At 39.3% G+C, this 17,214-nt stretch overlaps 1 protein-coding gene across 2 annotated transcripts in view; it reads left to right on the top strand.

Annotated features, from left to right (window-relative positions):
- Positions 1–17,214, top strand: part of gkt (glaikit) — a 104,757-nt gene that overhangs the window by 47,969 nt on the left and 39,574 nt on the right. For both annotated transcript variants that reach the window (XR_011017543.1, XM_067135895.2), the window contains exons 7-8: positions 5,643–5,813; positions 16,755–17,010. Coding sequence is in view for 1 of the 2 variants with exons in the window: in XM_067135895.2 (XP_066991996.2) it covers positions 5,643–5,813; positions 16,755–17,010 (427 nt within the window). In the remaining variant the exon portion in view is untranslated. The remainder of the gene's footprint in view (positions 1–5,642; positions 5,814–16,754; positions 17,011–17,214) is intronic.

The raw sequence follows: 17,214 nt of genomic DNA, 5'->3' as shown, positions 1-17,214 counted from the left end.
TTTGATTCTGTTGACCATACTCTGTTGCTCCATAAACTCTCCGAACGATTTAATATACATGGCAGTCTACTGACCCTTCTTGCTGGCTTCCTACGTAACCGTTGGCAGAGAGTGGTAATATCAGGCACTTCATCCTCATGGTTACTAGTCACCTCCGGTGTCCCACAAGGCAGTACTCTTGGCCCCTTGTTGTTTTCTTTGTTTATGGACGATCTGCCGTCCGAACTCAACGAAACAGCGAATACCCTACTCTTTGCTGATGACTGCAAGATATTTAGGGAGATCAGGAATCCAGCAGATGCAGCTCTGCTACAGTCATCGCTTAATGCCCTCTCGAACTGGTGCCGTACTTGGAAACTTATCCCCAATCCACATAAATGCAGCCACATGACCATAACACTGCGTAAATCTCCTCTACCGACATCATATTACCTACTCGACAAGCCCATCACCGTGGTTATGCAACAGCGTGACCTAGGTGTAATATTCGATACAAAATTACAATTTAAGACCCATGTAGAAACATATACAACCAAGGCTATGAAATTATTAGGCATTCTCTATCGCTTCACAGAAATTTCTGACCCCGGTGCTCTTCGTCACTTCTTCCTCACGATCGTTCAACCTCTCTTAAACTACTGCTCTCCGATTTGGACAACAGCCGCCCCCTCCAATACCAAGCAGTTAGACAGAGCAGTGTCCTTCTTTGCTGCAATTGTAAGGAACAGAAACCCCAAGCTCAGAAATCTGTCTACGCAGCAGATATTAATGGCAATTAATGTGTCACCGCTGCACATCAGGCGACAGGTAGCTGACCTGAGTTTCCTCCACGAGATCTTAAATGGACATTACCGCTCGGAACATCTTGTTTCTCTCTTCTCTCTCCGCGTTCCTTCCCGCTCCACCAGAACCAAAGACCTTCTCCACATTCCCCACACTCAGCACTCAATACTTCAACGATCTCTCCTAATCCGCCTCCCAACACTCTTTAACAATATTAATAGGAGACAAGAGCTTGATATAGCATCAAATAAAAGTGTATTCGAGAGGTGTGTAAATAGTATCTTAAAGATAAGTTGATGTGAAGGGATTATACCGCCATCTTGACCCACGACGACTTGGCTATGAACATGGACATTCTCATGGTTTTCGATTTGGACAGTTATTAGTAGGATGTGTACCTGATCTTGTTATATTTTGTTATGTTTGTTATATTTTATTATGAAAGTTTACGTTTGTTAAATAGTCTGTTGACAGTGCAAGTGAAATTTGCTCAATGTAGCTGGATCTTGTGCTTCGTGAATAAATAAATAAATAAATAAATAAACATGTTTATTTCAAATACATTATATCTGTAAATTATCAATTACTTTATTAATCAAGGAATAATTATTTCACTAAAACTGAGGCGCCTACCCCGCCCGCCCGCCAGAGCTAGAATTGCCTCTGGATATGGGTTTAAATATACGTTACTAGTATCCATGGTAACTCACCGCTGCACTGCTTCCCTTGCTCTCGATACGAGGCTTGCAGACGGATCACCCCTGTTTCTGCATTACAACCCTCCTTGAGGCTCGGTGCATGTGTCACTGTTTGTAATACCCATTACAGCTGGGACAGATAGAACGCAACCGTTTTGGGAACACAACCATTGTTGAATGAAACAGTTACATGAATATAACTGTTTTTCAGTTGCAGTGTGGTGGTGGTGGTGGTGGTGATTATTGTTTTAAAAGGAAGTACAACTAGGCAACCATCCTCTATATAACTCTAATCAGAGAGAAAAAGTGGAAGGGATCCGACACTTAGAAAAATGAAGGTATCGGCCAAGGAGAGATAAGGGCCATGAAGGGCGTGAAAATGAAAGACTCCATAGGCCACCTTTCGTAATACCGTCGAGGTCGGAAAAGAACAAGAGTTGACCAAATGTGGCCGGATAGGATAGATAAGAGAAGAGAATATCGTCTACTGCAGCTGGTTATTCAAGGGAAGATACAAGGCAAAAGAAGACCAGGAAGAAGGCGCGTTCCTTGGATTGATAATTTGAAAACTTGGTTTAACCGTTCCACTACTGAGCAACATCCAAAGCAAGAATATTTATGATGGTAGCCGATCTTCTGAAAGGAGATGAATCAAGCTCGATAGCTGCAGTTACTTAAATGCGGCCAGTATCCAGTATTCGGGAGATAGTAGGCTCGAACCTCACTGTTGGCAGCCCTGAAAATGGTTTTCTGTGGTTTCCCATTTTCACACCAGGCAAATGCTGGCTGGGGCTGTACCTTAATTAAGGCCACGGCCGCTTCCTTCCCACTCCTAGCCTTTTCCTGTCCCGTCGTTGTCATAAGACCTATCTGTGTCGGTGCGACGTAAAGCAACTAGAAAAAAAAAAAAGGTGGTGACACTTGAAGAAGAAGGATAGATGAAAGTGAGGAGCCCGGCACAAGCAAGTGGAAATAAAGCTAGGACTCAGCTAAGGGCCCCATGGTCGCCAACCCAGACCCCCAGGTTCAGAACCCATGGGGCCCCCTTTAGTCGCCTCTCACAACAGGAAGGGGATACTGTGGGTGTATTTCTACTACTTCCACCTACAGAGGGAAGTTGCAGTGCCCCCCAGCTGTTGCATTCTACACCAGCACCGTTTCAGAGTTTCATAACGGGTAGGTATACAAAACCGTCGTTTACAATGCTTGTATTTCTTGGAAATGGTGTTTTCCAACGTAACTAGAATAACTCACAGGTCAGATAGGTCATTCCGGAGAGCAGCGCTTCCATTGGCTAAAGCGCCTGACGTCACCGAGAGTGAGAATGAAGTGGTATTTTTTTTAGCTTAGTAGTTACCTGGCAGGTTCAATCCTGGCTCAGTGTGGTGGTATTGGAAGGTCGACACATTAAATAACTCTTGCGGGACAACATTCCAGCACCTCTGCGTCTCCGAAAACACGTTTTTTGATCGAATCCAAACTTTAACACAATGTACAATGGGATGTTTTATACGCTGTTTATATATTTCAGAACTGTTTGTTTCCAAGGAAAAAACTGTTATAAATTTGTAAGGCTTTATTTCTTTTTACTCAGGGTTGTTGGAAAATTCCGTTCTTGGTCGCGTTACAATCTTTATCGTATGTCCAAAATATCGCTGTGTGACTAAAAAATGCGTAAATGAATTCACTTCTTTTATATCAGTTTGTATTTTCATTGGATAGAATTATATTATGTATCACTGACTGGGCTGGTACAGGGAAAGACGTGAGGCGGGGAGGGGGTTGATGCACTACTTCTTTTCAACATCGGAAACAGTGTCCAGCGTGCTGGCCTTTGGTCACTGAGGTCCCGGGTTTGATTCCCGGCAGGGTGGGGAATTTTAGCCATAATTGGTTAATTTCTCTGGCATGGTGGATGGATGTATGTGTCGTCTCCATCATCATTTCATCCTCGTCACGACGCACAGGTCAAATCAAATCAAAAGACCTGCATCTGGCGAGCTGAACTTGTCTTCGGACACTCCTGGCACTAAAAGCCATACACCATTTCATTTATTTTTGTCAGAAACAGTACATTATTTTGACTGTTGACGGTTGACTGTTTTGCTCAGCACTAACCCATGCTCGGTAATTTCCTGTTATGTTTCGCGTTCCATACAAATGTCAACACCGTCAGCTCCGTGCAAGTACTGTACCACAACTTCCTGGTGACACGACAATGTGACGCTGGAGGGTGAGAGGGGAATCGCTCGCTCGGCCTTGGCCTTTCTCACTGATATTTATGCACCCGCGATGTAACTATCAGTGGAGTTAGCTGTCGACAGCAGCGAGACTAGTGGTGATATTTTGAAATAAAAGGTGTATCTAGATCTCACTCTGGCCGCCTCTTAATTGCATTATTTAGCATAAAATTAAGCCATTGTTTACTTCAGCATTTACTTTTAACAAGTTAACAACTGCTATCGGACACATTATTTACGCATTTCCATTTTTCTTCACAGAACAGCAGTCGACAGGTATTACTAATAGACTCCGACGTCGCCTTTGAATGTCTATGAGAGCTCGCTAATAGACATACCGAGGAAATTATACCGAAGATGATCAATCGCATGCAATATAATGCTTGGGTGAATAAATATTGGTAACGAGAAAAATCGCGCACACTTAATCGCTTGTACTGACGGATGCGTTAGTAATACGGCTCTCACTGTAACCAAAGGATAGTACACAATTTAAGGAAGGAATTTTGAAGTGACAGACCAAATCGGATGTTATAACGGGGTTTTTGTTATATGCCGTTCTCGCTCTAGCGGACTTGTACTGTATTGAAATTACCAATATATGAGTTAGCTCCGAGCAACATGGAGTCCATTGTAAGTCGAGTGGCATGATATACATCAGCTCTTTGAATTGCTGGAAATATTTAGCATTTTAACTTAATAATAATTACTGATGCCTTTGCTGGTGGGATTTAGTGTTTTACACTGCACTACGTCTTGGTATTGGCTATTGCAGTTTTGTTATTTTCATTGATCAGTCTCAGGCTTTGACAAAATTAAAGTGACTGAGGTATGAACGATGCTAGTAATTCCATTCCTTATGCAGCCAGTCCCTGTTATGAATTGTGTGAAAATGTTGCTCATAGGGTCGGTTGATGCATGCATTTCAGTGGGCTTGGTAGACTGATATGTAATAGCAACTTCTGTCTGGCTCGGTGAGGAAAGTAATGGGAAACTACCTACATCACTCCTCATTTCCCCAGTATGCCTCTTTGGTAATGCCTAGGCCATCTATGACAGCTGATGGCAGAGCTGTTGAGAATTTTTTTTTTTTTTTTTTGCAAGTTGTTTTACGTCACACCGACACAGATAGGTCTTATGGCAACGATGGGACAGGAAAGGGATAGGAGTAGGAAGGTGGTGGTGATTATTGTTTTAAAAGGAAGTACAACTAGGCAACCATCCTCTGTATAACACTAATCAGAGAGAAAAAATGGAAGGGGTCCGACACTTCGAAAAATGAAGATATCGGACAAAGGAAGACAAGGGCCACGAAGGGCATGAAAATGAAAGCCTCCCTAGCCCTCGCAAACCTAATAGCATCGGGGTCGGAAAAGAACAAGAGTTGACCGAGTGAGGTCGGATAGGATAGATGAAAGTGAGGAGCCAGGCACAAGTAAGTGGAAGCAATGCCAGGACTCAGCTAAAGGCCCCGCGGTCGCCAACCCACGCTCCAAGGTTCTTAGCCCCTGGGGCCCCTTAGTTGCCTCTTACAACAGGCAGGGGATACAATGGGTGTTATTCTTCCACCTCCACCCACAGGGGGATAGGAGTAGGAAGGAAGCGACCGTGGCCTTAATTAAGGTGCAGCCCCATGGTGTGGAAATGGGAAAAGGGCTGCCGACAGTAGGGTTCGAACCCTCTATCTCCTGAATACTGGATACTGGCCACACTTCAGCGACTGCAGCTATCGAGCTCGGTCTGTTGAGGATCCAACCAGCCTTAGGGCTTAGGACTGAACATACAAACAATAATTACTTTACCATCATTGCTAGTACAGTATATTGTATTTGATTCTGCTGTTCATGTATTGTCTGACAGTCGAAAGTTTTCTGTGGATATTTAAACAATTCACTAATTGATTGTGATGTTCTTGTTATAGGGTCTGGGTGAGTCCATTGTGCCCACCTCTCCCAGCTGGGGCAGACACCTCCTCAGGTGAGTCACCCACAGAATTCAAAGCTGATCTGCTGCGATATCTCTGTTTCTACAAGCTGCCACAGTTACAGGATTGGGTGGGAAGAATACGGCGAGCAGACTTCTCACATATTCGGTAATTTTCTGGAAAACGTTGAAATCTGAAATTTAGCTGGTGTTGGTACACTCTTTATTAGAAACTGAAGTATTACCCCTTTTTTGATATACTACTTAGTGTCATAATTGTTTATTTTTTAATATTTCAAAACTGTGTTCTCCATGAACATTATTTCAGAAACAGCTTTCTTTGTATCTAATTTGCTGTTATAGCAATAGATGTAGTGTATGTGTTGGTTAGTTTAAGTGGGAAAAAAAAAAAGTATTGCTGTAATATGTAAATCTCCAGTCTATAATCTGTATGAACAAGTAGTGAGGTTCTAGAAGAATACACAATGTATTACAGCAAATTTATCATTCTTGATTTGACTACCAAATGTTTGATATTTAAAGAACATTGAAAGGAAATCATAACGAGTTAAACACAATGAACTGAGGTAATTGGCAGCATCCTTAGGGCTGCGTAGCTCTGAGCTTTCATTCGGGAGAGGGCGGGTTCGAATCCCACCATTGGCAGCCCTGAATATGGTTTTCCATAATTTCGCATTTTCACACCAGGCAAATGCTGGGGCTGTACCTTAATTAAGGCCATTGCCGCTACCTTTTCAATCCTAGCCCTTTCCGATCTGTGCGTTGCTGGCAACCTTTGATGAGTTAGTGCGACATTAAACAATGAGCAAAAGAAAAATGAAATGACAGGTCTGTGTTGGAAGAGGGGCCAACAGAAAGAGGAGACAAAGAGAAACATGAAAGCTCAAAAACGACTAGGATAATCTCTACATCTTCATATACTGCAGTCTTGAAATACACTCCCTCCTCATTAATTTCTTCTGCATCCATTCTGTAATGGATTTAAAATTATTCTTCGCGATGGTACGATGCATCTTGTTAATGCGTCCATTTTCTTGTCTGGCCCACTGTGTATTCAAACTTCAGGATTCCATGGACTTTCTCTAATAGGTGATGGTGTGCTATCTAGCGGTCGACTTGGAATTTAAGCGGCGAGGTAGCTAAGTAGTGCTGCTATCTGGGCGCAAGAAGTGGAGCTTTCTCAGTCGTAGTCGGGTCGACAATGCAGATAGCAGTTGTTGTTCTGATTATTGCTTGTTAACCTGAAGACGCTGGAACCCATTCTCTGCTGATTGTGCTTAAGAAGAGAAGAAAATTATAATGCAAGAAGAGGAGATGGTCCTGAAATTGGACCCTGGGTGATGGATTGTCCATCTAGGCGAAAGGCCTGAAGATTTGGTTATACTTTGAAATATTTTATATATTTTGTTTCCTTCGACCTCGTAAGTAAGCTGCATCCTTCTTCTGTACTGAACTAAGCTACCAAGGAATGGATTAATTTATAGTGTTAATACGCGGAGATCTTAAACCTACAAATGTGAAATTCTGCATGTGGTTTTAAAAAGAAATAGACTTCCTAAAACAGGTCCTCATAATAATCTTGTAATATGGTAATATTTTTGGGCTTCAAGTTGAAGTGGTCAATTATGGCATTTGTTTACCTTCTTGATTTCAGTTAAGGTTTCATGCACGAAAACAAATTATGTTTAAGGAGCTCCTTGATAGTTAATCATGTACGTAGTATCTGTATGATCCAGACGATGGCCTTCATTTCATTCCTTTGTTTTAAAAAAAACATAATTTATTATAATATTTTCTAGCCATGTCGGGCTACTAAAAGAGAAACAACGAGGTTTTAATGTAGGGCTTCTAATGACTTCCTCGGTACTTCAAGGGCCTGTTTTGATTTCGGTGGTCGTCATCTGTTACACACCGGTGTAACAGAATGCAAACATAACCGTGGCCATGCTGTGTTGAATTTGACATATGAGTATCAACTTATTATTGGTAACTTGACCTTCAGCTGATTTTGGGTGAGGATCTTCGTGCATGTGGAAGGTTTTACTGCTGAGCTTGACTAACTCGTTTGATTTAAGCTACCGTACCTTAGAGAATATTTGGGTTATTTATCCAACTTATGGATTTATGTCCATGTTACAAATAATTTCTTCATGTTAACTGAAGTTATGCATTTTTGTGGGTTTGATTAAATTTTTATGCAGCCCTGGAGTGACCGAGAAGTTCATTAGGGAAATTTCAGCTTTCTTTCAGTAATGATTAACTTAAGATTTTAATCTTCTATTGATCTACGTTTGTTAATTGTTCTAAAAGAATTTCTGCCTCCTGGCAATAAGAGTTAGTAAAAAAAAAAAAATTTCAATTGATATCCTTGATTAATTATTCTGAATGGTTTTCACGTTCATTGTGTAGTGGTAATTGATTTTTAAAAAATTAATTTTGAGGTCAAAAATTCTTAAATTATTTACCTAATTAAAATTTTGTTTCATCAAATTTAATTTGAGTTATTATTTCAGCCAATTAGTAAATGAAGCTTAATTTAAGTTGATTCGCTAGGCCTCTTGTGTCCAGAGCTTCCTCAATCAGCGACAGCCTTTCTTGGGATAATTCGTAGGTATTCTGTTTTTTAATTTGCTTGTTTTTTATCCCTGGTCGTGCTAACACTCTTGACATTTACTTAATGTTGTGAGACATTTCTTCTCAGCCCCTGACAAGCTTATTTCTGTTTCCCGGATTTCTCATGAGAGTGGATATCGGTTCTGATGGCGGGGGGAAGTAGGATAAGAAGAAAGCCAGATTAAGATGGCAAGTGCAAAAAGAGAAGCAGATAAAGAGTGAGGATTTGTCAAGATTTGTCATGAATGAAATGCGTCGGTTGAAAGTTAATAGCAATAGAGTTGAAAATTGTCAAGACAAATGTTATGCCCACACTAACTAGGAAGCAGATGTGAGCTCATTGTGGGCTCAGAGAAATCAATGTAGAAGAATTGTGATTGATGAGAGAGCCCATCTGTTTGAAGATATATATATATATATATATATATATGGATTGTCCTTTTGTGTTTTTATCTTTGTTCCTGTGTTGCTCCCTCCTCACACACTGACCTTTGATTTGATTATCTTATTATGCATTCCTGTTTATGTTCCTATCATTCTATATGTGCGAATAACCCCTGCACACTAATTTTAAGAAGGGAAATTTTGATAACGAAGTTTTGTTAAATATTTTTTGTATTGGAAACCATAAATACTACAGTACAGTAAATTGTTTATAGTGTAGGCCATTGACATTTCAAAATACATTGATGCCTAGTCTGCATTACAAATTTACAAGATTAAATACGAATTTCTGTGGTGCAAACCAATAATAAATCTGTCAAAATTCACAATTTTTTCATCATAATAGGCTGGAAGATATAGCACAATTGCTAGGTTTCCTATAAAAACTGAAGTTATTTCGTTCAAAAATAGTGAGGCATCCACTGTTAGCCTTACAACCCATAATTTTTTTAACTCTCTTGCTATAACTTTCAACTGACACATTTTACAGTACTCATAACTGCACATCCAAACTGTTGTCTTCTTTCAGTAACATATTCTCATGTCCCATTTTCAGTTTCTGGGAGCTTTGCCTTTTGTCTGTGAAGAATTCAGCACTTTCTATTTGTCCGTTGAAGACGTCAGCATGGAGGCATTTGGTTCAGAAGGGTTCCGGGTTTGTTTCCTGGCCGGTTCGGGGATTTTAATATCCACAGAAAACTTTCTACCATTAGAAAATAATTGAACACCAGAATCAAATACAGTATACTGTACTAGTAATGCTGGTACAGTAATTATAATTAAATTAAAATGCTAAATATTTCCAGCAGTTCAAAGAGCTGATGTATATCATGCCACTTCCGACTTACATTGGACTCCATGTCACTCAGAGCCAACTCATATACTGGTAATTTCAATATATCCTTAAAACATTGCAACAGAATAACATGATTACCAGTTTGCTCTGCCTCTTCAAGAATGTGGATATTTTCTCTATCCGTGGATGACCTATAATAAGAATTCATGTTAACCATCCTTAACACGTGATACTTCTTTAACTGACTCAGTATATACACGGCATGCTTTTCGCTTCTGGTGGAAACTTGTAGGAAAATCACCAACTTGCAGGTTTCTGTATGTCAGAAGCACTCTACCAAATTTGGCTGATTGGTCAACATGGAGGCATTTGGTTCAGAGGGTCCCAGGTTCGTTTCCCAGCCGGGTCGGGGATTTTAATTGCGCGTGATTAATTCTTCTGGCTTGAGAACTGGGTGTTTGTACCAACACGCTCTTCTTTATAGACAAGACACTACACTACCAACCACCACAGAAACACACAACACTTGTTACATCCCTTACCTTTCCATTATTTAGAAAGTCCCATGTGAGAAACTAGAGAATTTCCCAGACACATCATCAAGCAAGCTCTGTTCATAATGTGTACTATTTTATCATAAAATACTGTTTAGTTAAACTTTTATAGATACTGTATGTACTGTACATTTACCTAGTCTGGCCATCAGCACTGCCACAATTACCATATTTACTTGCGTATTAGACTCCCCCCCTTTTCCCCACATTTACAGCCATAAAAGATATGGATTGGGGGGGGGGGGTGGACAATGTGTGATAACCTCAATTTTTGTGCAATGAACACACGACTTGTAGACTATAAAGAGCAATAAATTGTACATGTAAACATTCTACACTGTTCTACAAACATATGAATGTATTCTGAGTTTTACTGGCTATTTTCATTGGTAGGCAGTATTTCTAACTTTAAAAAGACAATAAGTGGTGAACATATGACTTATAGGCCTTCATATAAAGTAAATATAGTCAGTTTTAGTTACTCTTTTATCACGTCATTCGTTTCATCTCATTAACTCCTCCGATGATACTCGACCCGAAAGAGAAAAGGAATAAGGTTATCTTATTATCGTATTATGCAATGTTAATCAGAAGAACTTAATGGCCAGTCATTTGTCTCTGTCAGTTGAGCAGAAGGCCTACCACACAGTAAACCTGATCATGGCTTTCATTTGAATTATTGTCGTCTTGTGCTGCCAGCGCCCCTGCTATCGGTGTGTTATCATTTCAAATGACGTCATCTTCACTGCCATCTCGTTAGCCATGCATTGCTATCAATAGCATTCAAGATCCTGTCTCTCTGAAACTTTTAAAAATACAGTAGAAGTCCGTTATAGCGAGAATTTATAATGGCGAAAAATTTACTAGCTATAACGAATTGTTGTTATATCCGATTTTTCATCAAAGTCAGGAAAAATCCCATACATATTAACATCGGTATGAAACGGCAATCATTTTGTTCAAAACATGCATTTGTGCGGATGATTGTTATATTTTGAAATCCGATACTATGTGAAAGTGTGTGTTTAATTTCATTCTGTAAAAAATTATAGTATCACTCCAGAGGCCTCTTTGGCAAACCTTCCAGTTTTCTTCTTCAAATAGCGTCACCTAACCTAACCGTATGTGTACAATGAAAACATATTTCAAACTCACATAGAGAAATTATAAAACCTCCTCGCTACAAAATTACACAGGAACAGCCTTTCCGAAATTTAACTAGACGCGAGAAAATATAAACTATCCTCGGAATCATTGATGTACTCTGCCATATCTTGCGGTGTATCACATTCTTACTTAATTTCAGTATATAATATTAAAAATTAAGCGATCGTTTATTTCAGCCTTTGTTTCTAACGAGTTAACACCTGCGTTCAGCCACATTATTTGCACATTTATTACGAAAATGTGTTCTCCTCTTTCAATTCGAATTTATTTTAGACAACAGCAGTTGACGAGCATTACTAATCGACTCCAACGTTGCCTTTTAATGTCGAGGAGAGAGTTCGCAAGTGTACATTGCGAGAAAATGATGCGGTACCGAAGATGACGATCGTACTTTGTGGCAAATGTTTCTGTTTTCTTATTCAAACAGCGTCACGTAACTTAACCGTAACCGTACATGAAAACATATTCCAAGCGCCAGAAGAGAAATGATAACATTCTCTTTATAAATTTACATGGTCATAGCCATGAGATTAGTTACATGTAATGGCCATAGCCTCTCCGAAATATAACTAGGTGCAAGAAAATATAAACTAACCTCTGAAATCAGTGATGCATTCTGCCATATCTTGAGGTGTATCGCATTCTTACTTAATTTCAGTGTATAGTATCAAAATTAAGCAATCATTTACTTAGCCTTTATTTCTAACAAGTTAACAACTGCTGTTGACAATGTTATTTACATATTTGTTATGAAAACATGTTCTCTTCTTTCATTTCTAAGATGGTACCCAAGATGGTAATGATAATTTTTCGAAACGGTGGAAGGCCAGTAGTTTCCGACCAAGTGACTTGCAATGGCAGTGAACTGAAAATAGTCGGCAAGTTCAAATACCTATGCATTACCCTACAGGTTACAGGAAGAAGCTTTAGACTACACATCAGATCAAAAACAGCCACCGCAATAAAAGCTATAAACGACATTGGACATATAAAACTCATTTCACTTGAAACAGCAATGGCACTTTTTCAAACGAAGGTACTACCCTTGCTGACATATGGGCTCGAGCTAATATGTGAATTTCTTAACTGCACGCAATTGGAAGAGATAGAAAAGACAAAATCCAGATTTCTCAAAAGAGCCCTCGGTGTATCGAAGACAACCAAATCCAGACTAGTATACGAGCTGCAAGAGAAACTTTCTTGATAGAGGATCTCCTGATAACTCTACTACTACCAACTACAGAAAGCTACAGCAAGCTGCTCCAAGATCTACAGAATAAAAAGCGGGATATACCGTTGGAATTCTACACAACAAATGTGATACTGGACAGAAGATGGATACAATGTGAAATGAGGCAAGTCATGACCAGGCTTGCAGTTCATGGTTTCCACCACAAGGTTTGCTCCTGAAAAGTTTTTCGTGGCCCAGATGAAAATTGCATGTATGAACTACAGTATGTAACAGTATATGTGGAATTTACCACATAACCACGTGCCCAAACCGAACCAGGTCAATAATGGAATATACCAAGGATAACATTACTGCTCAATACTGTACTAAGAAATATGCTGCATTACTATATAGGTCAAATTCTAAAAGGACCGGGCGAGTTGGCCGTGCGGTTAGAGGTGCGCGGCTGTGAGCTTGCAATAAAGTCAAAGAAATATTAATGTATATTTATTCCACCTATTCAATACATAAAAAGTGATTTTAATTAAGAATTAAAATCTGTGAATAAAATTATTGGGACATGTTTCTCCCTTTATTTAAGGGCATCTTCAGCCTTAATCTCAATCTGAAAGATAAAAAATCAGGATCCTGATTGTTCTTAATTGTGGATTATTTTTTAAAAAATAAATTACAAATGAATGTGAGGATGATGTAGGAAATATGCTTCAAAAGGTGAGCGAGATGGTTGACAGTAGTTAAGATATTCTTAAAAATAAAATCTTGATAAAGTCTTACAAACAAATAGTCGTAATTTAAACACTTTCCTGAATGTTCTTGTTTAAAAATGTGGTTACAAGATGCATATTGGTAGTACTATACGAACGCAAATTGCTACGTTGAATCTTGTAAAGCGGCGCCCTGTGCTGGTTGAGGACGTTTGAGAAAAGTTTGGATCCTAAACAGTTCAAACGTCAGAATAATGATGAAGAATGTTGCTGATTACTCCAAATGGATTTTAAATATATTTTAAAACTAGCCAACTGTCAACTGTTCTAAAGAATCTACAAGATCCTGTTTACGTACTTAAATTATATTAAATTGTACTATTTACATATATATACACACATTTTCGCAACCGAAACAATTATAGACTGGTTCATCAAGCTATTCACCGAGTTCCGTCGGCATTTGAAACCACAGTGCCGGACATTGAGTGTGTTGCGCTGATCTTCAGGAGCTAGCAGTTCGCTTCTAGACAATTTTGGAACTTCATATTCATTAAATTATATTGTGACTTCGCGCCTCATTCGCTGGCTCATTTAACCTTTCACCTCTTCTTGTAAACATTATGAGACAGTGCTGAAATTTGCGTGTGTTGTGCTACTATTCAGAAGATCGCGCCTTACTTCTTATAAGTGACGGACTTTCTACTGCTTCTAGATTTTACAATTTAAAATTGCACAATGCCAATCCCCATTAACATATTTTGCCTCTTCAACTGTTTTTGTGAAAGACTCACTCTTTAATTTCTTATTTACCTATGCATTGTTTTTTGCATTTTATTCGGCTGATTATGACCCAGATTAGGGTCGAAACCGGTACCGCTTCCACTTATAATTAAATAGGAATGTAATACTACATTTCGTATTTATTTGTATTGAATAGGTTGAACTACCTTATTTATTATTTCAATTTCACTGGGTACATAAGTGTCGGCAAAAAAAAAATCGCGCACGTTTAATCGCTTGTAATAACGGACGCGTCAGTGATAGGGCTCTCGCTGTAACTGAAGAATAATAAACAGTTTAATATGGGAATTTTGAAGGAACAGACCAAAACTGCCCTTATAGCGGGGTTCTCGCTATATGCCATACTAGTTAATGCATACTTTGTACTGTAGTTTCGTTCCCGACTATAGAGTCCAAAAATGTGAGAATCTGTTCACAAATGGTTTCTGGAGATGGTATCTGTTATTCCCAGTTGGTATATGTGTATCAGAAGCCACCCATTCTGAATAAAGTCGTGCCTTAGAAAGCATGGCAACACATCAGATGGTAACTAGTGTATGTTACAAATTGTACTGCGAGTGTAACACATAATGACTTGAAGCATTCTTTGGATAACTGTGGCTGTTAAAAGCCAGACCTTTATTTTTAAGCATATTTAATGCTTGTTCTCTGCAATTATCACATCAGGATTTACCTAAACAGCACTAGAAGTTCCACAACAGAAAGAAGAAAAATAAAAAACTGGAAAGCTTGCCGCATTTATGGATATCTACAGGTATGGTGGAAATGTGTTTTATCATAATGTTTAATTTCGTATGTTCGTTGTCTCCATTTTTCATTAACGCATAGTATGGTTTGTTTGGCATCTCCCAAAAATGTGAAAGTATTAGTGGGGATGTAATATCAATAATATTATTTGTTAGGTACATTGTCGAGTAAAACAATTGTTATGAATGGATTGTTTTTATCACATTTTAAACTTACTTCTCTCCAAAAATTACGTATTTTGGCCCGAGTTACGAGATATTAAATGATCACTTTGTTAATGAGCTCACCTGCTGTATTAATAACAACAAACGTGAATATTGCTTAACTACAGTAAACTCGTTTCCTCATCCCGAGGTGGTGCAGCTCTTTTTAGGCATGCCCTCAAAGGAGGAGAGCTGCATGCACCATTCTTATGGCATATCAACCTTTCAGCCATCCTTAAATCTCTGGCAGTACGGTACAGGGAATTGAACTCAGGCCCCCGAGAATGGCAGTTAATAGTGCTAACCATTATGCTGGCAGACATTCTTAACTACAAGACAAGACAGACATTATAGCATGACTGACGTGTGCTTGCATTGCGTGGTTCGGACACGAAACTGTTCACCTATTTGTGCGACGACATCAGAGCTCCAGTAGGCCTACACTACGGAGGAGGACATTTCTTAACTATGAAACACAAATGCACCGGATGACTTTGATGCATGTTTGCATTGCGCAGATCGTATGAACAATTCTATTCACAAATTTATGTGGTGTCATCAGAGCAGTAAGGCTTGTACCTGCTTTGAAGCGGAATCGTTGTTCTTCTATGATGAATTACGTTGGAGGGTCTTGTATGCAAGATTTATTTTTTTCATTTTGTTTGTTTTAAAAAGCCAGCGGGGGTCTAATACACGAGTAATGACGGTATTTTTGTGGATAAGTGAAATATGATTTGTGAATCTTCAATTTCCTATTGGTATGTTACATTCATATCTTACACACTAATGACTCCCATTAGCGCTCACACAGGCTCTGACTCTGAATCGAAGGATGACCTCATTGAGACCATCTGATGCACCTGCTACGAGGAAGCACTTTAAACATTCAACTGTCGGCAATTCCCTCTAACACTGAGCTCAGTTTAGATGATGATGATCATTATTGCTTTAAGGGACCTAACATCTAGGTCATTTTAAAGTCTACAAGGTTGAAATCAGGCGTAACAGATGATCAGTCAGTAGCAGGAATGAAATCAGGCACCTTGGCCTCCTTTGTATCATCCTTGCCATGTGACCTGGTGTAGAATCCTGCTAAATGCTCCAGAGTCCATTTTTTAACATAGTTTAGTACATTCACATCAGCACAAGGCTCAGGACAGTTTCCTCACAGTTCGATCCTGGCATAGTCTAGTGGTATTTGAAGGTGCTCAAGGAGTAATAGAAAGCTGTGAAGACAAATCTGAAAGCACAGACAGACAAGGACAACTCCACATCTCCACACTCTGTTCTCTTCAGGTATTCAACTATAGTATCCTGTGGTGCAGACGGGAATCTTTTCACTTCATAAAACTGTTCTAACTGGGAAACCACATTCTTTCCTATTTAAAAATGCAAATTGTTATGTACTTTGAGAACAAGGTATAGAGTCTTGTACATTATTAATGTGTAAAACTAATTCTGATGGTTCATTGTAATCCACCTTAAGGATACCTTACTTGTAGTTTGTCCTTAAAATAATTTGGATAGAGTTTTACCCCACAGGGCATTTTTTTCTTTCTAACATTGCATTTTTTTGCTGTATGACGACCATTGGCATAAACCAAAGTGTGATTTTTTTCTTAATTTATTTGTGGCAAGGGTATATATTCATGTAAATCAGTTATTTTTAACAGATCTGTCGCTTATTTTTATTGAAGTATAAATAAATAAGAGAGAGTGTGTAAAATTAATACAATGCCAAAAGATGCTAGGGCAGAGTGCTTATAGTCCTCCCTACATGCCTAGACTTATGACTAGCAGTAGATGGCCCTAACTCTCACCACTGATTATGAATTATTTATTTGCTACGTCCTATTTTCTTGCAGAGTGTTTTTCATTGCTTCTGTGCCTGGAAGTCACCAGGGTCCTGACATCGATCGGTGGGGCCATCGTCGACTTGGAAGCATCCTCAAGAAATACTGCAACAGCGATGCAGATTCATCGTGGCCCATTTTGGCCCAGTGTTCATCCATAGGTAGCCTGGGGCAGGACCCTGAGGCTTGGATGATAGGAGAACTGAGAGCCAGTATGGCTCAAAGTAAAGGGGCTCCTGCACCGAGGTCTCCTCCACCATTCAGAGTGGTAAGTTACGTGAGCTTAGCTTGATCGTGCTTGTAATGTCTGCTAATGTTGGCGTTTTATGTTAAAAACTACTCTTCTTTAGTTGTTAAGTGGAGTCTGACATGAAAGGTATTTAAAAATTTAAAAGCCCTCTGCATCCTTGCAGGTCATTTAAAGTTTCAGTCCTCTAATCTCTATAAAAACACAATTCTTAAGTAACTCCAG

The sequence above is a fragment of the Anabrus simplex genome, chromosome 1 (genome assembly GCF_040414725.1).
Source record: "Anabrus simplex isolate iqAnaSimp1 chromosome 1, ASM4041472v1, whole genome shotgun sequence".
Taxonomy (NCBI): domain Eukaryota; kingdom Metazoa; phylum Arthropoda; class Insecta; order Orthoptera; family Tettigoniidae; genus Anabrus; species Anabrus simplex.
This window is presented reverse-complemented; position numbering and strand designations above follow the sequence as displayed.